A 23459-nucleotide genomic window follows, 5' to 3' on the forward strand; every position below is an offset into this window, starting at 1 on the left:
GTGCGGTCAGCGGCTCAGCCACTCCGTGCCCCCCCCTCCAGCTCAATTCTTCAGTGGAAAGCCCAATCCCAGGGGGGGGGGCTCCACCTTCCTCGCCTCCCTCCCACTGTAAATGAGCAAGGGGGTCAGGAGGAGGAAGAGAACGGGATGGATCCCAGAGGGCCAGCCAGGGAGAGCCATCCGCCCAGGGTGCTTGAGGTTGGCCTCCTGCCCTGATGGCCGCAGGATTCCCCTCCCCTTCAGGTGGCCTCGATGGGCTAATGAGGTCAAGGAGCCCATGTGACCTTCCTCAACTGGAGGGGGGGGGGTCCTGTGCCTGTAAGTTCACATCCTGCCCTTGGGGGAATGCTCTGTGGCTTCTCTCGTGGGAGAAAGTAGGCTCCCTAAAGGAATAGCTATAGGAGCTAGCCTTCCCTCACCCAACAGGTTCTAGGTGTCTGGACTACATCTCCCAGGATTCCTCACCTGGTTGGGCGTTCTGGAGGTTTTGGTTTACCCCCGTTTGGGAATCCTGGCTGCAAAACTCTGGCCGGCCATTAGATGGCCCAGGTGGAACATCTCTGTGCTGCCCTCTAGTGTTCACCTGAGTTCTTGCAGCCCCCATCCAGCAACTCTTCTTGGGGGAGGAGGAGTGCTTGGGTCTCAAAAGATGCCTTTCTTTTTTCCTTAGGTTACATTCCTTTTGGCACGCCTATTGTAAGTGTGAAAGCCTTGCTCCTTCACTCTGCCTAGCAAGAAATGCCTTTCTTAGCTTTGTCTTCCAGTTCTCTGGTTCAGTCGGGACGTTACTCATGGGCTCCGTGCGTACCATGAAGCCCCCCCCCCCTGGAGGCCTTTGTCTGCTTACTGCTGCATTGCTAGGTTGCCAGGGGCCCCCAGATGGCCCTGGGGGCTGACTGGGTGCATCGAAGACCCCTTCCCTCTTTGGGGCCCAGTTGAAGTGGGCGGGTGCCTCCCTCCAGCATGGCTGCTCCCGGGGGGTGAAGGACCAGGAAACGGAACGGCTGGCTGAGCGAGCGGAGGCAGCGCCTGGGGACGGGGACGGAGGAGGAGGAGCCTGCGGTCAGAGAGGCGGCATTAAGCAGCGTTTGGCTGCCATTTTGTGGGGAGGCCTGTGCTTGGGGCAGCCCTGCAGCAGCAGCTCCAGCCCCTTGCCTCCTTCCGGGGGAAGCACTGGCCCCCGTTGCCGGCATTCTCCTCCTGGGGGGGCCGCCCCTCCCTCTGCTGTCTCTTTGGGGAGCGTTCTGGCCACATTGCAGGAGACATATGGGCCTCGCAGTAATGATCTCTTGAAGGAAGGCATGGCAGGGTTCCCAGCATAAAGAGGGGAAAGGTGTCCTTATTTATGTTTAACATTTGGGTGGTAATCTGTAATTAACTTTGCAAAAAGTTAAACACAAATTTGAGTTAGCGATCAGGTTGACACCCGAATCGGCCCAAATCCAGGCCTGTCAGAGGAGCTGAGAGCTGTCAGCGGAGCTCCGTTTCGCAAGCTGTAAATGATAAACTGGAACCCCTTGTCATAAAGCAAAAAAAAAATGATTTTAAATGTTACATTTTAATTTTAACATTTATGCCAATTGATCTGTGAAATGTAGTGACATAATTGGCAGCTTTCTCAATCCCCGTCTGAGTTTTCAACTGAGCATACTGAGAAGGAAGGAAGGAAGGAAGGAAGGAAGGAAGGAAGGAAGGAAGGAAGGAAGGAAGGAAGGAAGGAAGGTGTTTTGAGGATGGATGGTGGCTGGAAACTCCCTTCCTTCCTCCTCCTTTTGTATTCTCCTTTATTTCCTCCCTCCCTCCTTCTCATTCCTTCTTTTGTATTTTCCCTTCTTTTCCTTCCTTCTTCCTCATCTTCCTTCCTCTTCTTCATTTCTTCTTCCTTCCTTCCTTCCTCTTCTTCCTTCATTTCTTCTTCCTTCCTTCCTTCCTTCTCCTCCTTTCTTTTTCCTCCTCCTTCCCCCCCTCCTGCTGCCCACCTCGGGGCTCCAGTTGAAGCAGATGTGAAGCTAAGACCGTTCAGGCTCCTGCCCTCAGCTGACCTCCCCCTCAGAAGCCTCCTATGTTGTGGCCTCCAAGGGCAGCCCTGGGAGATCCTCCATTCATGGCCCGGGGGGGGGGGGGGAGCACTTCCCACAGAAGTATGGCCCACACAAGGTGCCAGTAAGGCAGAACGCCCCGCCGGTTGAATTTCAGCCTGCCTCACCCATATAGTGCCGGAGGCCTCTGAAGCCAAGCAGGGCTGCCTGGGTCTTTGTCTCCAGGGAGATCCATGAATGGAGGCAGGGGGGGGGGATTTGGGGGGCTTGGAATGGCTGCCTTTCTGCCTCTTCCGTGCAGCTCCATGGAGACTCCGTTTCTGGGGTTCTGCTTGCCGTCGTCTTCCTCTCCGCCAGGAATGAGCAAGGAAGCCGTAGTTCTTGGCAGCCCCTGGTCCAGACGGAGGGATGGCGCTCAGCATGCCTCTTGCAGGCAGCCCCTCGCCCACATCTCTCCCACTGCCTCTCCCCCCAGGACCCACCTGCCCCTCAAGGAAAAGAATTAGGGGAGGGGTCTCAACTTTGGCCTCTTTAAGCCGGGCAGACTTCCTTGCTGACCTGCCGGCTGGGGAATTACTTTACTTTACTTTACTTTATTTCAAACTTTTATACCGCCCCCTCTCCCAAAAGGGACTCAGGGCGGTGTTTCTGGGAGTTGGGAGTCCACCAGGCTTAAAGTGGCCAAAGTTGAGACCCCTGATCTAGGGTCAGACAGTCCTCGGCTTACGACCGCAGTCGGGACCGGAATTTCCATTGTTAAGCAAGGCAGTTAAGCCATGCCTGATTTTATGATCTTTTTGCCCTGGTTGTTAAGCAAGTCACTGCAGTTTCTAGGCAAATCACACGACCCTGGCTCTCCCCGTTGGTTCTGCCTGTCAGAGGCCGGCTGATGAAGTGCCCAGTGGCGGTTGTCTGACCCAGGGACACTGTAGTCTTTGCATATAGGTGCTGGTTGCCATGGTTGCAAGTGCGAGGACCACTCGTGAATAATTCTAAGAGGAACTGTAGCTTTGAGTGGTCGCTAAATGGATCATTATGAGCCGAGGGCTACTTTGCAGGTAGATGAATGTTTGAAGGATGAAGCCCGAGGGGGCTCCTGACTTATCCTGGAGGGAGCCTCCCCTCCCTGCTGGTCCCCCAAAAAGCAGCATCCCCCAGGTGGGCAGAGGCTCTCTGTATTCCCCCCCCCCGGAGTCTCGGGAGGAAAAGCCAGCAGGGGGGGCGGGGGGCAACGGTTTGACTGCTTCCTGTGGGCCAAAGCCAGGGTCCAGGGGAGGGGCTCTGCCTGGGGAATCCCTTTTCTTTGGGCTGAAACAGCCCCTCCCCTTTTGCAGGTGGCAGGCCCACCTCCCTTTTATGCCCAGGGAGCCTTGGGGGCCCTCCGGAGGGGCTCAGCCTGCCTGGCATTTGCACCTTCCCTGCTTTTGAACTCCCCCCTTTCCTCTTGCAGGTGGTGGGTCTTCTACTGCCAAACCAGACCCTGGCCTCCACCATCTTCTGGCAGGTAAGGAGCCTGTGCCCATCATCGGCTGGAGAAAGAGCCCCTGCCCACTGCGGGTTTCAAGCAAGCATCTCCTCCGGCCCTTCATCCATCCATCCATTCATTCACTCACCTTCTGTGCCACCCATCACACTCTGCAAAGCGACTTGGGGGCAGCTCTCATCACTCATGAACGTTGCTGCCCTTCTGGGCTGGTCTCTTCATTGGTCTCTCTGAGAGAGCCAGGGTCTCTCTCGTGTGTGCGTGCGTGTGGGTTGTGAAAGAGAGAGAGAGTTATTTCCAGGCTCACCTGGAAGGGCTGCTTCCTCCTCCTATTTCCCCCACAGCAGTTCTGCCCCCCGGACTGTGGGCCTCGTGCGTGTGCTGACTCTCTTAACCAGAGCTTTCTCCCTCCCTCTCCTCCCTTCTCCTTAGTGGCTGAACCAGAGCCACAACGCCTGCGTCAACTATGCAAACCGGAACGCAACCAAGGTGAGGTGGAGGGGGGGGGGTCTCCTGCTTGGTTCCCCCGGCCCAGATCATCCTCCCGGGGTGCAGGGAGAGCTCCAGCGGCTGGGACTGGTCAGCGCATCACCCCCTGGCCAGAGGTCCAGATGCCAGGGCACACCAGACCCCTCTGCCAACCTTTGGGCTGGGCACAGCATCTGCCTGTCTCTCGGGAAGGTCAGGACCTCCTGGCACGTTGTCAGCTCTGAAGGGACCCCTCTGCTCCCCCTCCAAGGGCCCACCGTCCAGCTGCTGGAGGCCAGCCATGGTAGCAGCCAGCCTTCCTCCCGCCCTGCTGGGTCTCCGGCCCCAGAGTGCCCAGCTGAATAGCCAGAGGATTTCGGGCGGGGCCCTGCTGCCCACATGCCTCCCAAGTGGGGCTGGGAAGAGCTGTCCACTTTCAGCTCTCAGGAGCTGCAGACAAAGGGCTGGGGAGAGGCTTGCCTAACCCTAATACACACACACACACACACACACACACACACAGTGTCTTCGTTTCCTGCTTGTGATCTCAGGTGCTGCCTTCTATTAATCAATCACAATAGAACTAAAGGAGGCCTTGGAGGTCTTCTAGTCCAACCCCCTGCTCAAGCAGGAGAGTTCATATATTATGTCAAATAGGTGGCTGTCCGCTCTCTTCTTCAGAGCCTCCAGGGATGGAGCACCCACAACTCCTGAAGGCAATTTCTGTTCCACGGGTTATTTGTCCTCACGGTTAGGAAGTTTCTCCTTAATTGCAGGTTGTTTCTTGTTTGATCCGTTTGCCTCCATTCTTTCTTGTCCTCTTCCTCCTCCTCCTCCTCCTCCTCCCCAGCCGTCGCCGACCTCCAAGTTCATCCAGGGCTACCTGGGGGCCGTGGTCAGTGCCGTCTCCATCGCAGTGAGTGGCCCTTTAAGGCTTCTTTTTTCCCCCTCTTGGGTGGTTGGGGGAGTGAGAAGCAGCAAGAAGATCCCCCCCCCCAAGCCTGTGGAGTGAGGGTCTCCACAGGGCTGGAATGGGAGTGGTATGAGGGGGTTTGGGCACCCAGGGTCTGTGGGGAGGAAGTGCCCTCCCATCTCCAGAGTTTCAGCCAATCAGCAGACTCAGTTTTGACATGGAGCTGGGGGGGGGGGGGAAAGCTGGCTCGGGAATCATGGGAGTTGAAGTCCACAATTCATAAAGTTGGCATTGTTGCCTACCCCTGCAGTAGACTGACCAGCGAGATGCTGCCAAGGAGCCTTTGTCCAGACTGACCCCTCTTCTGTACCAGGGTCCTGGCCCCTTGGTCCAGCTCTCCCTCCCGCTTCTCATTTCCTCTCCTCCCGCCGGTCACCTGCCCTGCTCTGCCTCTCAGCAACACCATTTCTCTGGTGAAAGTGCCCTGCGGCTTTCCCCCGTCCTCCTGCCCACCTTGATAATTGTCTGCCAGGAGCTGCTCGGATGCGTTGATAGTCTGCGAATCCCCCACCAGCATCTGCCGTGGAGCAGAGGGACCCCCACCGGCCTGGCTCCACTGACCACTTAACACCACGAGGGACCCGTGCTCAGCTTCAAGGCCAGCCGGACAGCTGGGCCATCCTCCTCCTCCTTAGGAAAGGGAGTGGATGATGGGCTTTGCCTCTGACCTTGCAAGGGGAGGGGTAGAATGGAAGATTCCTAGTCTTCCTTTGCTTGACTGCTGCTGCCCCACATCATCTGGCAGGCCAAGGGGGCTTCCTTGCCAAGAGCAGATGCCACGTGGAGGGCAAGTGTGTTGTGGTTCCCCTTGCCACACTTTTGTGAGTGTTGTCTCCTGCTTAAACGTGGTTCCATGATGCCCAGCTGAACCTCGGGGGAGCCTTTTGCTCTTCAGGGCTTGGGAGGCTTCAGCCAGTCCCCACTTTTCCTCTCACCCCCTGCCATGTGTTCGAGGTCCAGGAAGGGTTTGCCTTCAGCTGAAGGGCATTCAGCAGAGGGGGTTGGGGGGAGGGAGGCAGAAGCAGGAAGAGCCCCTCTCTTGGATGCCCAGCACGGGAGGGTCTCTGACCTCTGACCTTCCCCGGCTTCTTTCCCCTGCAGGTGGGCCTTAACGTTCTCATCCAGAGAGCCAGCCAGTTCACACCGGCCACCCGGCTCCTGATCCAGAGATTTGTGCCATTCCCTGCCGTAGGTGAGACCCTCTGCCCTCTCCTGCAGGCTGCTGGGGCTGCTGGGGTCCGTGGTGCCAGGCTTCAGACCAGCTGGAGGTATCACAGTCTTGGGGGGGGGGGGCGATATCTGGCACGGCAGGATTAGGCATTCCCATGACTCACAGGCTGACGTGCTTTCCCCTGGGGGGGGGCAGTGACTCCATCGGAGACTTTGGGCCTGTCAGGCAGGGGGTGCAGCCAAACTGTGACACTATTCCCCCCTCCAGCAATTGGGGAGGAGAGTTCAAATCCCTTCTGTGGGACTGGAAGCAGTGGGGCAGGGGGCTTTCCCCCGTCCCGTGTGGGGTGGGCTCTCCTTCCAGCATGGCTTTTCAGCTCTTCCTCCCCCCCCCCCCCAGCGAGTGCCAACATTTGCAACGTGGTCCTGATGAGGCACATGGAACTGAAGGAAGGGATTGATGTCCTGGACGAGGAAGGGAAGGTGGTGGGATCGTCCCGGATCGCTGCCAGACACGTATGTGCCTCCTGGGGCTCCCAACTGGCCTCTTTCTGCCAGGGCCCGGTGGGGGGTTGAGGGTCCCACCAGGGTCAGGCCCAGGGTGGGCATGCACAGGCTTCTTGGGCCTGTCTCTGCTGCTCAGGGAGTGAAGAAGGGGCCCACCTCCTTTGCCCCTCTGGGAACTTCTCCTGCTGGCCAAGGAGGGCCTGCGTCATGAGGGGGGGGCAATTTTGACCGAGGGGGCTGCAGGGGTGCCCTAAGCTCTGCCAGCGGCGGGGTGGGAAAGGTCCTGGCACTTCTGGGGCCCACGAGAGCAGGAAGCCCCCAAGTGTGAAGGGTCCTGTGCCCGATTGTGGGGAGGGGGGGCAAAGAGGAAAGGAGGCAGGAGGGTTCCTAACTTCCCTGCCTGGAATTAATCAGTGATCGCCAGCTGTATCTATGGGAAGATGCTCCAGAGGTTTCCTGACACCTCCCCCACCTGCCTGCTCCCACCCCCGCCCCTGGTTCAGCCTGCTCCCCACCCCCGCCCCTGGTTCAGCCTGCTCCCCACCCCCGCCCCTGGTTCAGCCTGCTCCCCACCCCCGCCCCTGGTTCAGCCCTGCCATCTGTAGGTCCCCCAGGCCTTTCTGCCTCTGAGTAGCTCTTTGCCACCTACACAAATCCCCAATCAACGGATGGTGTCCCTGTTGTCTTTCCCACCCTCCAAAAGAAAACACCTGTTCAGCTGGCAGAGGACCTCTGGGTCGGAGACCCCCAGCCTTTGGGAAGGTAGAGCCTCGGGGCAGAGTCAAGCCTGCCCCCCCCCGCAGCCCCCTCAGTCAAAACATTGCCCCTCCCCCGTCCAGAAGATCTGAGCTTTGCACCAAGGTGGCTGCCCCCATCCCCGGGCCACTGTCTCCTCCAGGGCGTGGAGGGGGGGGCACTTTGCAAAGAGAAAGGGAGGCAGGTGTGGGAGACCCGGGCTGCAACCTGCCAGGGCCCTTCAGAGCGTAGACCTGGCAGCTTCCGGCCCCCGTGGGGTGAGAGTGACCCTGCCCAACCCCACGCAGGGCTCTTCCTTGTGGCGGGTGAGAGAGGCCGTCTCCGCACCCCACTCGGAGCCCCCCCTGTTTCTGGCAAGCGACGCATCTGAAGCAACCTCCCACCATGTCTCCTCAGGCCCTGCTGGAGACGGCACTCACCCGCGTGGTACTGCCCATGCCCATCCTGGTCCTGCCTCCCATCATCATGTCTCTCCTGGAGAAGTAAGTGGGGCGCAGAGGGCACTGGGGAGGGGGGGCTCCCTCCAGGGCTGTAAGGGAGGGGAGTCAAGGCCCCCCAGTATGAGGGAAGGGCGTTTTGGCGTGCCGTATTCGAGGAACGTTCTGTTGCCGCATCTTCCCGCCACTCTGGTTGCCGTCTCCTTCCGTCCTGCTGGCTGTCGGTCAGAGCTTCCACTTTCAGGGCACCTGCGCAGTCGGTGAGAGGCTCCTTCGTTTCGAGGGGTTTTTATTCAATTTGCAAGCTACTCAACTCTGGGCGGCTGCCTTGTAGTTGAAGCAGGAGCCTAAAACGAAGGGACGAAAGAACCAGGCGGGACTGAGAAATGTGCAATGTAGCAAAAACCATGGAAGAGAAGAGGGTTCGACTGTGGGGCCCTTTGGTGCGCCCTGAGTTTGGTTGTTTCGAAGACCTTTCATTACCTTACTAGGTAAGCTCAGTGGGTGCGCATGAGTTTGGGCTTTGCTCCCTGTTTATATGCCTATGTAGAGAGGTTTGCCCTGCCAGTATTGGTGGGGGGTGTGGTTTTCTTCTCCTTGGCAGTTACTTTGATTTGGGTCTTGTTTTCCACCCATTTTGTTTGCCTGGTGCTGGTCCCCGTTTATCTTGGTCTTGGCTGCTGGAGAATTCCTGGTGTTTTCGTTTTTCTTAGCTTTTTTTTGTCATTTTTGAATAGTGTATAAATTTAGTTCATCGCTATGTGTTTGTTGATGGCTGATTTGTCTGAATGCCAAGAGGAATTCCTTAGCATTTTTGGATTTTTGCTCACTATTTCCTAGTTGAACCCATGGTGGAGTCTGCCGTATATTGTGCAATTAAAAAGTTGCCAGCATTCACACTGAGTAAAAGATACTCTACCGCATCCTTACAGATCTTCATCATTCCCCCCTCTCCCCCCCCCCCTGGTGTTCTTTCCGGGTCTGTGTTAATGAAACCTCTATATAGCTTGATTTAATTTTATTGAAAGTTTTAAAAATAAGATTAAAAATGAACAAGAAGGAAAACAAAAAAAGGAAGAAAGGGAAAAAATGAAAAAGAAAAGAATAAAGAAGAAGAAACAGAGAAGAACAAAAGCCATAAAGTAACTTCCAGTCTTCTGTACAGTCGTAGATTCACTTCTTTCTCTGAAATTACATTGTGACTTTCTACAAATTGTCCTATCTGATCCTCAAAGCCCATAGCTCCTACATCCATTTTTTCCTTGGGGTTTTTTTTTTTGCAAAACCCCACAGTCCCAAAAGGAAAACTTCTCGTTTCAGATGTATATTATTCTTTAAAATCCTCTTAATCCATGCATATATTTGAATCTGGAATTTTCTAGCTTTTTTACACATCTACCAAGCATGGTAAAATGACCCTTCTCATAACTGGAGGTGTTTTTATACATTCTAGAACATTTCTCCGGTGTCGTACACTAACGGTGCGTCATTTTATAAATGTTCTCTTTAAGATTATCATGTAGTGTCCGTTTCAATCTTTTCAACCCCATCTTTCCCCATTGTTCCACCTGTGTATTATAGCCACAAATTTTAGCCCACTTTATCATACAGTCTTTCATTTCTTCTGTTTCCAATCTCAATAAAAGTTTATACGTTGGAGCAAGTATGCAGTTCCAAAGCCAGAATATTCAACACACCCTAAATTCTTTTGTCTACTTGGAACCTTTCTGATAGCTACACACAGGAAAACCCTTTACGCTCAGTTGTAGAGCTGACTCCACGTTGTCTTCCCCTTGGCAACATTCTAATATCGTGCAGGAGGTCTGACTGTTTGCCTCTTTTTTTCTCTCCGTGGAATGCGGCTTGTGCTGAGAGCTGCAAAGGTGTTTTCAGGGATATCCTGGGCTTGTATCTATTCCATACTCTCTGAACGGGACGTCTGACCCAGGGATTTTTAAAGTGTATGTGAGTCTAAAGTTTATCCTACCACAAGGGTCCATGCCAGCCAAATCTCGGCCGATGTCCTTCTAACTTTGAAGGCCCTCTGGTTCTCAGCAAGTCTCTCTCTCTCTCTCCCTCCCTCCCTCCTTCCTGCTCTCCCTCCCCCCTCTCTCTCCCTTCCCCCTCTCTCTTTCCCTCTCTCTCCCTCCCATCAAAACTAAAGAGCAAAATAGAGTTTCAAATTATTATTATTATTATTATTATTATTATTATTATTATTATTATTATTATTATTATTATTATTATTATTATTTATTAGATTTCTAGACCGCCCCCTCTCCCCGGAGGGACTCGGGGCAGTGTACAGGAATAAATTTAAAAAACCATATAAACAATCGTATAGATAGCTAAAAATCAGATTAAACAACCCCTGAACTCAGTCATGGAAGTAAAAGTTGGGTTGGATGTTCCAGAGAAGACCCCTCGGCCTCCTCCATTCCCTCCTCCCGCCTGCCTTTCTTCCTCCGCCTCTCTTGCACAGCCTCCGTGAGAAGGGGGGGGGGGCTGTGGACCTGCTGTGTCTCTTCCCCTCCCTTGCCCGTGCCCCCTTTCCTGGGCCTGCCTTCTCTCTTCTGTGTGTCCCCCCCCCCCCGAGATTTCCTCCTTCCTTCCCTCCCCAGGAAGAGCCTTCCCATCCCCTCCTGCTGTGGGGACTCCCCAGTCTCCTCTCTGGGGAAGAGGCCACCTGGGCTCAGCGGCACCTATTCTGAGCCCCCCACTTGGTGCCGGGTGGGGGTGGGGGTGGGGGGAGCATCCGTAGATGCCGCTGTTGGTGTGGCTGTTGTTGGCTGAGGTTCCCAGGGAAAGAGAGAGGGGGGCTCCCCTCCCCTCCCCCGCTGCCTGATTCTCGGGGGGGGGGGTGCTACCCACCATCACGGCCTTTGGCCTCCTGCAGGCACAGGATGTGCCCTATGATGAGTGGTGGGTGGGGGAGAACGGGGAGGGGCGAGTTCCTGTGAAGCAGAGGGTCCACCTCCCGGCTCTGGTCCTGAGGCAGCTGCTTAGGTGAAGCAGCCTCAGCTGGACCGAGTCCTCGGGGGACGGAGGCTTCAGGGGCTGAGAAGAGACGCCCCCCCCTCTTGCAGGCAGCTTTGGGCGTCCAGGGGCCCCTTGTTTCAAGGGCCCTGAAGGCTTTGCACCCTTTGAGCATGGAGGGCCCTGTGGCTGGGGGGGGGGCTCCCTTGCCAGATCAGGGCATGGGGGGGGGGAGGCAGCCTGTCCTGGGCTCAGCAGTCGGAGTGGGGGACCTCCACATGGGCCCCTTTGCCACCCCAGAAACGCTCGTCTTTCCCCAGCCCAGAGAGGAGAGTCTCTGTCGCTCAGGGTGGGACTGGGGGGCTCCTTGGGGCTCTCTGAGCTGGGTGGTTTCATTGCAGATGTTTCATGACCCAAAGTAGCCCTGAAGAGGTTCCCTCATTTGGGTCATGAAACCTCTGCAGTGAAACCACCCAGCTCAGAGAGCCCCAAGGAGCCCCACGGCCTGCCCCCCTCCTCCTCCTCCTCCTCCTCCTCCTCCTCCTCCTCCTCCTCCTCCTCCTCCTCCTCCTCCTCCTCCTCCTCCTCCCTTCTAGCACTGATGAGATTCCCTAGTTTGGGTCACAAAACGGCTGCAAGGAAGCTGCCCAGCCCAGAGAGCCCCCAGGGCCCCCCAATTCCCGGCTCTAACCGGAGAGGTCGAGGGCAGCCGTGTTGACTATAAAGACAGCCCTTCCTGCCCCACCCGGAGCCTGCCAGCTTCAGAGCCTGCCCTGAGCCCCTGCCATCGCCCGCTCAGCACCTCCGTCTCCTCCGAGGCACATGCCGCTCTGGGGCACCAAACCCGAGAAGGCCTGGGCGTCCCGAGAGCAACTTCCATATGGAAGGCGTTGCAGGGCCTCCAAAAACGCTGGCGACAGCTGCCACATTATGCAGGACGTGAACCACTAATCAGCCATGTGCTGAAACTGGAAGGAAGGTGCGCATTCAAGCTCAGTGACACAGCGTGTCTGCAGCACAGATGCCCCGTCTGCACCCTCCTTCTCTCCGGGCCCCTTCGGGGGGGAGCCTGTGGCTTGCCCACCCCACCTTGGGCTGTTGGAAGGGGCTTCCTGCCTCCATGAGGCCCTGTCCACAAGAGGAGGGGTCCCTGTGGGGGGGGGACCAGCCCCCTCGGCCCTTGCTGTGAGGAAGAGCTCTGTCTCTCTTGACAAGGGGGCAGGGGCCACTCGGGTGGCAACAGGGAGACCCCCACTTCCACTGGGTCTCTTCCTGCTCGCTGCTGGGCAGGAGGGAGAGGGGGGCTGCCTCCCATCCCAGTCTTGCCCCCTTCTTCCCAGACTCCCAAGTATCCAGGGCCCCTTTTCAAAGCTTTCTGGGAACCCCAAGGACATTTGGGCCAATGCCCAGCTGGTCTGTTTTTTCATCCAAAGGAGGGTCTCCAAACTTGGCCACTTTAAGACTTGTGGGCTTTGCGTCTGGCTGGGGAATTCTGGGAGTTGAAGTCCACAAGTCTCCAAGTTTGGGGACCCCTGCTCTAAAGCAGGTTGCAGGGACTGCGTTGTGTGGGCTGACTAACATGGACCTCCCCCAGCCAGGCCCCGGCAGAGGAGGACGCCTGGCCCCTCCGGTGGGAAGGCAGCCTTTCCCACATGCAACCCCCACGGGGATTCAGGCTCACAGGCCCTTTTGTGCGCTCTGTACAGGGGGCCCCTGTATTCCTGTATAGAGCTGAGGTGGCGCAGTGGTTAGAGTGCAGGACTGCAGGCTCCTCCTGCTGATCACCGATCACCTGCAATTTGGCAGTTCAAATCCCACCAGGCTCCAGGTTGACTCAGCCTTCCGAGGTGGGTCAAATGAGGAGCCAGGTGGTTGGGGGCCAGAGGCTGGCTCTGTAAACCGCTTAGAGAGGCCTGGAAAGCCCTGTGAAGCGGTCTATAACTCTAAGGGCTCTGGCTATCCTTTGCTGACAGCTGGAGCACCTCAGCCGGGGTGGCTCTGGCAGTTGGAGTCCAGCCAGGGAATTCTCCCTTGGGGTCCTCACGGCCTCCATCCAAAGCTGACCGGCTCTGGAGCCTGTGCCTGCAGAGGAAGCAGGGGCAGTCGGGGGGCAGAGGCCCGGGGTGGGCAGGGCTGGCCCCGGCTGGTGTGCGGGATCAGAGTGGCAGGCAGCCGTCAGACCTTTCAGAGGAGAGATCTGACGGCTGAGCCTCCCTCTGGCTTAATTGTGAGTCATTTAGCCTGAACTTTGCAACTGCTGAGATCTGAGTCCCAATTAAGACATTGCACTTCATGTGATAATTAAGGCTTTTTCTTTAAATCAGGCCATAACGCCTCCTAATGAGGAGGCCTAGCCATTGTGATTTGAATTGGTCCGAGTTTAAAACACCCGGGGTGGAAGTCACACCTGGGAGCCTCACCTGCCAACGCTCTAAATTGGTTCTGCTCCCCGTAGGAGGAGGAGAGGGGAGGAGCCCAGGGGCTGCAATTAAGGGGCTGCAAACGGGGTGGCCTGGGGAAGAGGGACAGTGGCCCAGAGGGGGCGGGCGGGGTCCACTCGGGCTCCAATGGGCTGCCAGCTTTGGTTGCGAGGGTGCTGGGTAGAATTTCAGAGGGAGACACCAGTCACCTCCATCAGGTGCACGGACAGAGGGAGTGGGGCCAGTTGTCGGCAGAAGGGGTGCCCATGGGGGGAGGGAGGTGACCGTCTGCGTCCTCCTGCCCCGCCTCCGTGGCTCTGGCTTGTTCGGGACCCTTAGACATGATGGCCCCTTGGCAAGGCCAGCGTCTCCGTGCGTTGCCCGACTGGGGAGGGGATGAGCCCTTTGCCAGAGCTCTCAAGGATGGAGGAGGAAGGAGTGAAGAGAGGTTGCCCAGGCAGGCAGGGAGGGGGCAGCAGCACTTCAGAAGAGCCTGGCCTCCTCAGTGCTGCCCCCACCCTCTGGGTGCAAAGATGCCAATCGTCAAGGGTCCTTCAGAGCCAGGGCAGGGTCAGGGTTCTTGTCCATCATCTCTGAAAGGAGGGGCAGCCATCTCCACCTCCCTCCTGCAGCTCTGCTGGGGGCACAGGAGGCTTCCTGTATCGGCCGGAATCTCCTCCAGCTTTCTAGTTTGGCCCTCGTGGCTCCTTGGGGAGGGAGGGAGAGACAGACAGGCTGGCAAGGACAGGAGATCAGGGCCTTCTGGCCAGGGTGGGTGGCGAGGGCCAGACCCTCACCCAAAAGAGGTTCACTTCTGCAGGTGGCCTCCAACCCTCCTCCCCCACAGGCCCCTGGGGGGCTAAATGGCTGGGTCTCCTCTCCAAAGAGGGCTGCGAGTGGGGCAGAGGAGGGGGTCCCTGGGGGGTTCTCTGTCTGAGGAAGACACCTGTCTGTCTTCCAGGACGGCTTTTCTGCGCTCCCGACCTCGGATGCTCCTCCCGGTTCAGAGCCTGGTGTGCCTTGCTGCCTTTGGCCTCGCCCTGCCCTTGGCCATCAGCCTCTTCCCCCAGATGTCCCAGGTGAGTGGCACGCTCCTTCCGGTCCCTGGAGGAGGGGTAAGGGGGGGATCTTGTGGAAGGGGCCAAGGGCACCCCTGAGCCCTCTCGGTTGACAAAGTGGTGGGCCTGGATGTCCTGAACCCCAGCTCAGAGCACCCGTGGGCAGGGGCCTCTCTCACCCACAGCTCCCGCTGCCTCTCGCAGGGCACCAGGGGCTGCTTCCGTGAATGGGTGGGACCCTCCACGAACCCCAGAGTCCGACCTCTGCTGGCTCGGGGCAGAGGTGCCGCTTGCAGCCTATGGGGTGGGGGAACGGAGAGTGCGTGGCACCCCAGAAAGTTGTTCTTGCTGCTGCCTCCCTCCAGCCCTGGCCCCACATTTCAAGGCCAAGCGAAGAGTCCCGGGCTCTCAGGCATTGGCAGCCTTGGGTCCCAACGTGGCAGGTGTGGCCCTTACTTGCAAGGGGCCCTCCGTGTGGGGGGCATCCCTTTAACTTTATGGGGTGCTGGGTTTCTTTGCGAATAGCTGCACTTTTCCATCGACCCACCGCAGGAATTGCAGTTTCACCAATATAAGCAGTGAGTAAATAACGGCGCCTGCAGATTTGAGAAATGAGTAAGTGGTGGTTTTAGTCACTCCTCGGTTTCATCCATGGGGAGGGATTTGCATGTGAAGGTCCCAGTTTGACAGGAAGCGTCTTTTCCTCCTTTTGTGCCTGGGGGGGGTCAGGAAGGGCAGCATCAGAAGAGGAGTGCCTCCCCCCCGCCCCCGCCCCCTGCTGCCTTTGCAATGGGCCACCTGGAGTCTCTGAAGGCCTTTCAGGAAAGGCAGGGGGGGTGGGGGTGGGATTGTCGGCCCATTTTAATTAGAGCACCACTTTAATTGATCAAAGGACTTTAGTGGGGTACCCAAAAAAGCTGAGGGGAGCCCCCTGAGGGGCAATGGCCACTCTCAGGCAAGTCCACCTTTGCTTGCTCTGCCCCTGCAGGAAGTGGGGCTGGGGGAGAAGAGTGAAAACCCGGCCCCTTGCCAACTCCCCCAAAGGGGTCTGGGACCCTGGCACCCCAAGAGGCAGGAGGCGTTTGGGCTGCCTGCGAGAGAGCCCCACTTGCAGGACCCCCTGGCGTTCCTGAGACGAGGGCTGGGGGGGGGACAGTGGGGTAGAGGCTGAGCCTGCCTGCGTGGGAAGGCAGCCCCCCCCCGAGACACTCCAGTGCCCAGCAGGGGGGCCAGAAAGGTTGGGGGGGCTCCTGGTGGATCAACAGCAACTCTCCCCTTAGCCAACCCGCCATGGGAGAAAAGCTAGACTAATACAGAAGAAATAGAGCAATAGGATCATGAAAGAAAAGATCCCACACAAGGGACAAAATGGAATGTGAATGAAAATAATGAAAATAATTTTTAAGTATTTTAAATAATTGAGTTGTGCCTCTGGTGAGTCGGTCATGATGAGTTGGCCAGTGGACTTTCTCCCATTCCAACTCCCGGTTGGCTCCAATTTCCCAGGACGTTCTGGAGGGCCCCCGATACTGGAGCTGTAAAAACGGGGCCCTCGTGGTGGCCTTGCAAAAGAGGCCCCTCTTCCCTCCGCCTGGTTCCCCTTGCCAGCCCCCCCGGCCCCCCAGCTGCCTCAGCCCCTTTCAGCCTCCTGGGCCCCTCCAGGGAGCCTTTCTGAGGACTGATTGATCGATCGACTGATTGGTTTAAATCCTTGGGCTCCCCTCCTCCCATCCAAAAGGATTCTGACTTGCTGGAGCTCCAGACGAGGGTCTTGGAGGGAGCTGGAAGGGGGGATGGGACCCTGAAGCGCCCAGGTGAGCAGCAGTGCCCTGCGTGATGCCCGTTTCAAGTTTCAAAGCCTTGCCAGTGGGAAGGGGGCTTGCAGCAAGGAAGAAACTCCTCCTGGTACTCCTCTCTCTGGGCATCCGCAGGTGCCCCTCAGTCCCCCAAACATTTCAGCCTGGCCTTGGGAGGCAGCTGCCTTGCCCAGCACAGGTTGGGGGGCAACTGTCCCTCCGCAGCCGGACGGACCGGCACAACCCGCCCCTCCTCGGATTGAAGAGCAGCTGAAGGCCTGATGCCCTGGGCCGCCTCCTGGCTCTGCAACCGGGGAGCGGCCCTCCTTCGCCAATCTGTCTGAGCCTCCCTCTGCTGGCAGCGCCACGAGAGAAGCAAGAGGTTAATGAGCCAAGAGAGCCGCGGTGTTGCGGCAGCCGCCGCACGATGACAGTGAGCAGCAATTACTAATTAGATGCAGTTTAACAGGAGGGGGGGTGACATCTCCTCTCCGCCAACTGTCAATAATTAGCAGATCTGGTGAGGCTGAAATGTGTCCACAGTTAAAAGGCGGCTCCTGCCTGGGAAACGAGGAAGAGGAGGAGGGGAGGTGTTGGTGGGCGGGGCCAGTCTCGCCACTGGGACTGAGCTGGGCCGGCCTCAGGGCAGGCGGGAGGGTCTGCCGGTCCTGCTGGGGGGCAGCGGGGGGGGGGGTTTCCGGAGAGCACGAAGGCTGGATCCGGTGCAGCGTCAGGGAAGGGTCTCAGCCTTCGGGTGGCGGGAATTGGATTCCGCGAGAACAACGGATGGGCCTTCGCCTCAGCAAGCCAGTTGCCCAACCTCTAGTCTGGCGTGTGGTCCTTGCGCAAAGCCCTCGGTGAGTGTGGCCAGGACGCCTTCGGGATCTCAGCCCAGCTCCAGAGGCCTCACCTTGTGCCCAGTTTTGGAACCTGCATGGATGCAGCAGGAGCTCCTCCTGGACTGCCTCCTGGGCAGGAAAGACGGAGACCCTGGGTACAGGATGGCTCTTGTGCCCCCTACCCTGCCAGAGCCACTCCTCCACTGTGGGCCAGGGAGAAAGGGAGGGAGGGAGGGAGGAAGGAAAGAGAAAGAGGAGAGGAAGGAAGGAAATGCTTGGCTGCTTCTCTTGAGGGATCCCTTCTGAGTCCAGGTGTGCCAGTCAGGAAAGTGCCCGAGGCTTCATGGGAGGGGTAGGGAGCCTGCCATCTCCCTGCTGGCAGCTTCCTCCTTGGCCTTCCTGAGCCACATCCATCTCCTCACAAAGGACAACCCAGCCCCAGGGGCTCTCAGCTTCCCTTCCCCTCTAAGCTTGCAGTCGCTCTTAGAAGTTCAGTTTGTCCTCCAATTCCCTGAGTAGATCCTTCTAAGAAGAGTCCATTGGCTTTTGGGGGTTTGAGAGAGAGAAAGAGGGAGAGATGATATTACAAAAGTTTTGCTTTCTTATTGTTACTAAACATAATACTACAAAAGCAGGGAAAAAATGAAGGGGCATAAAAGTGCATTTATCTCGTTTTTCTTAAAACAATTAGCTCAACTCTGCCTTGTTTATCATTATTTCAGGTAATAAAACCTCATTATTCAGGTTAAATTGCCATGTTGGCACTTTGCGATAAACACGTGGGTTTTGGGTTGCAGTTTGGACACTCGGTGCTGAAAAGATTCTCCCCCACTGCCCTGGAGGATCTGCAACAGAACTTCTGGATCAGCTGGTGAGCAAGAATCTGGTGAATTTTGCACGATTTATCCAAAACAATGATGCCTGCCCTGAAAAGAACAGAGAAAGAAAGGAAGAGGATGAAGGTGAGGGTGAGATGACTGGAATCCTTGTGAAAACAACCCACAAAGGAGTCAAGCGTTTCATCAGATCGAAAGATTCGCAGCACCAGCTTTTCTCTTGGGCCCTACAAGGTCAGTGAACGTCCTGGCCTTACGGGCTGTCTTGGGGGGGGGCTTTGCAAGACTGCAGCTCCCCCAAATGTTCCTCCGCATGGACGTCCCAGGAAGAAGCAACTGCCCAAAGGACTTGGCCCGGTTGGCTTAGCCTGGCTTCCTTTCTGCACACCTGGAGCCACAAGGACTGGCCTTCCCTCGGGTCACCTGCTCACCTGAGACGAGCCCTGAGCCTCTGAGGACCACCTGGACGACAGGATCTGCTGAATCCAGGGTTTCACTGGAGAGAGGAGGGGGCTCAAGCTAGTCTCCAGAGCACCTGAAGGCCAGACAAGGAACAATGGATGGAAACTCATCAAGGAGAGAAGCAACCTAGAACCAAGGAGGAATTTCCCGACTGGTAAAAATTAACCAGTGGAACAGAAGTTGTGGATGCTCCCATCACTGGAGGTTTTTAAGAAGAGACTGGACGACCATGTGTCTCACATGGTAAAGGGTCTCCTGCTTGAGCAGGGGGCTGGACTAGAAGACCTTTTGAGGTCCCTTCCAGCTCTATTCTGACTGATTGGTTGAATCCAAAGCTGCCCTGCAAGAGCCTAGGGAGGGCCCAGCATTCAAGAGAAGAAAGAAAAGGTTCATCAAGGAGTGAAACCTTAATACGGAGCCCAATCTTCTTCAGAGGTTTGTCCTCACAAGTGTCGCCCTTGGTATCCAGAAGGGTTGAGCCCCCCTGCTGCTGAAGCTGAAGGCCTGGCCTGGTCCTCTGCTGGACAGAGCCAAGGTCTTTTCTCCCCCTTTGGCCACCTCCTGGCTTTGGTCCTGCTCTCTGGAACCAGCAGAAGCACCTTCTTCCTCTCCAGGTGAGCCTGAAGGGACCTTTCCTTTCCCTGAATTCCTCCAAGCTCTGCTTCCACCCCTTTCAACGGCTTTTGCCCCACCTGGCTGGGCTTAGGACCCTTCCCTGGGAGCCTTTTGATTGTCAGTTTCTTCAATCCGGGGAGCAAGACTGAGCCCAATGCCACAGATATGGTCATTCCCCCCCCCTCCCCAGCAAATCCTCCTTCCTCCGATTCTCTGGCTCTGTTGTGCAAACAGAGCATTCTTCCCCCCCCCCCATGGGGGACGGGGGGACGGGGAATCAGGACAAGAGGTTCAAAGGCACCTTTTCACACCTGGCACCTGCAGGCTGCTGAGATGCTCAGCTGCCAACTCAAAAGGGAGAGGAGAAGCCTCCCGGTTCCTCTTGCGCAGAGAAAGTGGAGACTCTGAGAGCTGCTCAGGAGCATCACTCATCCCTCGGACGTCCCCTGCTTTAAGATGTCAAACAGGAGGAGGTGATCAAAGGCCAGGCCGGAAGAGGCGAGGCCCCACTGGGTGCCCTGGGGCAGGGAATTGCCCTTTTGGGATCTCTCCTAGCGGGCACCTCTGCCACGGGCCTCCTTTGCCATGGAGACTAAAAGGCCAGGTGTGGGGGAGGAGGAGGAGGCCGAGACCTTCGGAGGCCAAAGGTTCCTGGGGAAAATGCAGGCGAGACACCCTCTCTCTCCCCAGGCTGGGTGGGGTGGAATGAGGCAAAGCCTCGGAGGCCTCCACAGCCGGAAAACAAAGGCAGGCCAGGTGTGGGCCTCTCTCTGAAGGAAAGCTTGGCCCATCCAAAGCTGAAGGGATGAAGGCAGCTGAGCCCCTCAGGCAGCACCAAGCCCCCTCTGCTCCTCAGGGGTTGGAGAAGACCAGCAGCTCCTCCCCACCTGCTTGGACAGCAGACCCGTCCCGGGTGGGTTGGTGGGCTGGGTGCAGAATCTGGACTTTCACCCTCAACTCTGGTGCTCCTGAAATGCTCTGCCTGTTTGGCTGTGGAATTCCCAGCTGGGGCAGAGACCCCAGGGCTGCCCCACGGAAGATGAGCCAGGAGGGTGCAGAGCTGCTCCAGGAAATTAGAGGAGAAACAAGCAGTTGAAATTACAAGGGAAAAGATTTTACTGAGAGATTGACGAATGAACGGCAAGAGCCACCGAGCTGCAGGCGGAGCTCTCCTTCGGCAGAGGACTTGAGACAGTCTACGTGATCTTCAAAGTCTCTTTCGGAAATACGGATGAGAGAAAAGGCTGAGCTGCTCCACCAGACAACCACAAAGAGCAGGAAGAAGGGCAGGATTCAAACCCCACACCGATAGGAAGTATGCCGGGGGCATCCCAATGTGATGCTTGCCAGACATCTGTGCAGATTTTCAAGAACCCCAATTTCCCCCCCCCCTTTTGCATTAAAAACATATTTGGGGTGTACTTAAGAGTCGGTGCCTTGATGACTGGGGAGCTCCAGAGACATTCAGAATTTGTGACTCTTTAGGAATGTTCAATATTTCCGCATAAACATGAGCTAAAATGTCATCTGTTTTCCACTGTAAGTCCTCAAACAAGATAAAAAGAACTTCATTGAACACGGGAGTCAAAAACAGAAATCCACAAACAAGTATCATATTTCTAGATCATTTCTTTTTTCTTTTTTTTAAAAAAATTTATTTTTATTTTTTATACAAACTTCACATCTTTGCAACACATTACACTTCTTTTACATATCTGTTGTGATTCTTTTATCTGTACATATAAGTCTTTTATAACTTTCTATATATGTGCATTTATATTATTTCATCTTTTTTCTTCATTCTATATATATATATAAAATTCTATATATTCTATGTATAGCAACCTTTATTACTTTTGAGTCGTTTTGTATCCATTTCCTATTATTTATTTGCTACAGTCTATTTCGTATTTCTATCTTTTAATCATTTTCCAGTTTTGTAGTTGTTTTTTAATTTGTTGATCTTTCTTCCTTTCTTTTTCTGCTTTCCTGCTTTCCCCCCACCCCTTCCTCTAGCCAATTACACCATAAATCCCATACGCAGTAATATTCAGATTCTCCTTTCTCTTTTAATTCTTTCGTGAGCCTATCCATCTCTGCACATTCCAATATTTTTTTTTATTGGGGTTCCTTCTGTTGGTGTGTAATTATTTTTCCAGTTTTGTGCGAATGTAATTGTCGCTGCCATGATTATGTGTAGAATTGAGTATCTAATATTTTTTCATAATATCCTTTTATAATTCCTAACAGAAATAATTCCGGTTTTAGTTCCATTTGGTGTGTGGTAATCTCCTCCAGCCAATCTTTTATTTTTTTCCAATATTTTTTTGCAGATGCGCAAGGTGGATCATTTCTTTAATGGGGCACTCTTTATCCAATTTGAGGACTTGTGTGGAGAACAGATCAGGTTTTATGCAGAAATATTGAGAGCTCAAATTCACAAATTCTTAAGCGGCTCTGGACTTACTGTTGCATCTTCAGGTTCAAACACACCATAATTAAGATTGCATTAATTGTTCAATTTATTGTTTATAGGCAGTATAGAGGCCCACTTAAGTTGATACCTATTTTTCAGGTTTTTTAAAAAATAAATAGGAATTGTGTTTATGTAGTACTTCTTTCCAGTCTTGCCAGCACATCCTTATCTCATTTTTTGATTGATTGAATGGGTTCTTAACTGATTGTGGAAATGCTGTGGGCGAAATATGCCTGGTTCCAGCAGAGCAGTCCCCACAGTCCCTCGTGGCAATGCGAGTCCATTTGGGGCTGGATTGCATGATCTAAAAGAGGCTCAAAGGCTGCTCCAGAAATTGTCCCCAAATCCTGCTTTTCAGTCATTCCTTATTGTAGGAGTGAGTATTGGGTGGAAAAGCTAAAGATTCGGTTCTTACTTTTCTTAGGACAAGGGTGTCCTAAGAAAAGAACTTTAAGACTTGTGGACTTCAACTCCCAGAATTCCCCAGCCAGCGGAATTCTGGGAGTTGAAGTCCACAAGTCTTATAGTTCCCAAGTTTGGACCTCTCCTGTCTTAGGACATCAGTGAGGAGTGGGAAGAATGCTTCTCCAATTCAGACGAATCGGTTCAGATTGAGGAAAAATAGCTTTTTTAAAAAAAAACAATTCAGAATGTTCTCAGGAGATCAAAGCATCGGGCTCCAAATTCATGGCTGCCTGTTGTGCAAAGGTCTTCCACTTACGAAGCAGAAGTGAAACGCCGAGTATTGAACAGAGGATTTAGTTGTGCAAAAAGTCTCAGAGCTGATTAGAGGCTGAATGTAAGTCAGAGGTCTGGTGGCCTGAACAGGCAAGGCAATTTTGCATTGGTTTCCTCTATTGCTCTATGGTTGTGGGGTTCAGCATGGAGGAGCACCCCCTTTTAGGGAGGATGTAGAGAAACTGGAAGGCATCCACAGATGGACAAGGAGGAAGATCCGGAGAACATCCCTACACAGAGAGAAGAGACAGCCATGGAAATGACTGGGTGGCACAGGACTCATGAAAAGAAGAGAGAGTATCTTCAACTCACTTTGGGAGGGCAGACCTGCCCACCTTCCTCACACGGAGACCCCTTCAACGGGGGAATCAGCAACCCAGAGAGTGGAGGCCAGGCAGCCATCTCTCCATGCACGTGGGACGAGCTAGCGCCCACGGGTGTCAGGGGCAGCTGCTGCCTGGCCTCAGCCTCGCCTTGGAGGTGGCCAGGGCAAGGGGAAGCTGGGCTTGGCAGGTGCAACAAAGGGGCTCAGCAGGCCCTTCCAGCGGCTGGCACGGTAGCTCTCCTCCCCGTCAGCCGGCCCCACCCTTCCCTCGCAGGGAGAGCACTCCGCGTCCCCCTTTCCTCGTTCTGCTTTGTGTTTAAATAAGAAAAGAAATGGTGAAGTTGCTAATAATGGCTCTAAGAGAAAATATGCTACATCTGCTATGGATAGCAGTACAAAATTAGCTACTCACACCTCTGACACCCAAGATGTCTTCACTTAAAATACCCGTCGGCTTCCTTTACATAACTTGCTGATGATATTTAAAAGAAATACAATTTTGCAATTACTTCTTCTTTCTGGTGTATATCATTTTCTTTTTATGTTTATATATTTCTGCTTCATTAGTGCAGACTGAAGGGTGATTAGATCCCTTCAAACATTTTACAGAGGTTAAACGTTGATTAAGATTTAATTATTACTGTAAATAGCTTGGAATGACATATGGTGCAAAAACCTGACATATGTGCATTTGAATAAATGAAGTGCTATTTCCCAGGATGCACCAGGAACTGTTTAACAGCTTTGGTGAAGGGTTATGTTGCACCTCATGTTAAGATTTCTTGGATGTTATATTTTGTTGGGTTTCTGCAGCTGAAAGCTAAGAACAGTTTTTCCAATTTTTAAAAACATTGAATATTTTAAATACCTAAATTGTTTTGCACAAATTTTTGCTAATTTGTCTAACTAGGTTAAACATTTTCAGAAGCTTTTAGGTTTCCCATGTAGGTTCCTAGCATTGTTGTGTCAGCCTTGGCACTGCCACCCGCAGAGACCACTTGAAAGATAGAAGATAATAATGATTTTGGAGGAGCTTCAGATGGATGAGCCTCCGAAGGAAAGCCCTGGGTCCTTCTGCCCCTTCC

At 54.7% G+C, this 23459-nt stretch overlaps 1 protein-coding gene across 3 annotated transcripts in view; it reads left to right on the forward strand.

Annotated features, from left to right (window-relative positions):
• Positions 1-23459, forward strand: part of SFXN5 (sideroflexin 5) — a 55740-nt gene that overhangs the window by 19704 nt on the left and 12577 nt on the right. For all 3 annotated transcript variants that reach the window (XM_081959489.1, XM_081959488.1, XM_081959490.1), the window contains exons 6-13: positions 671-696; positions 3490-3543; positions 3955-4011; positions 4841-4906; positions 6065-6155; positions 6534-6649; positions 7793-7878; positions 14191-14308. In XM_081959489.1, the coding sequence (XP_081815615.1) occupies positions 671-696; positions 3490-3543; positions 3955-4011; positions 4841-4906; positions 6065-6155; positions 6534-6649; positions 7793-7878; positions 14191-14308 (614 nt within the window). The remainder of the gene's footprint in view (positions 1-670; positions 697-3489; positions 3544-3954; positions 4012-4840; positions 4907-6064; positions 6156-6533; positions 6650-7792; positions 7879-14190; positions 14309-23459) is intronic.

This window comes from Natrix helvetica, assembly GCF_964273705.1.
Source record: "Natrix helvetica genome assembly, chromosome: 7".
Lineage (NCBI taxonomy): Eukaryota > Metazoa > Chordata > Lepidosauria > Squamata > Natricidae > Natrix > Natrix helvetica.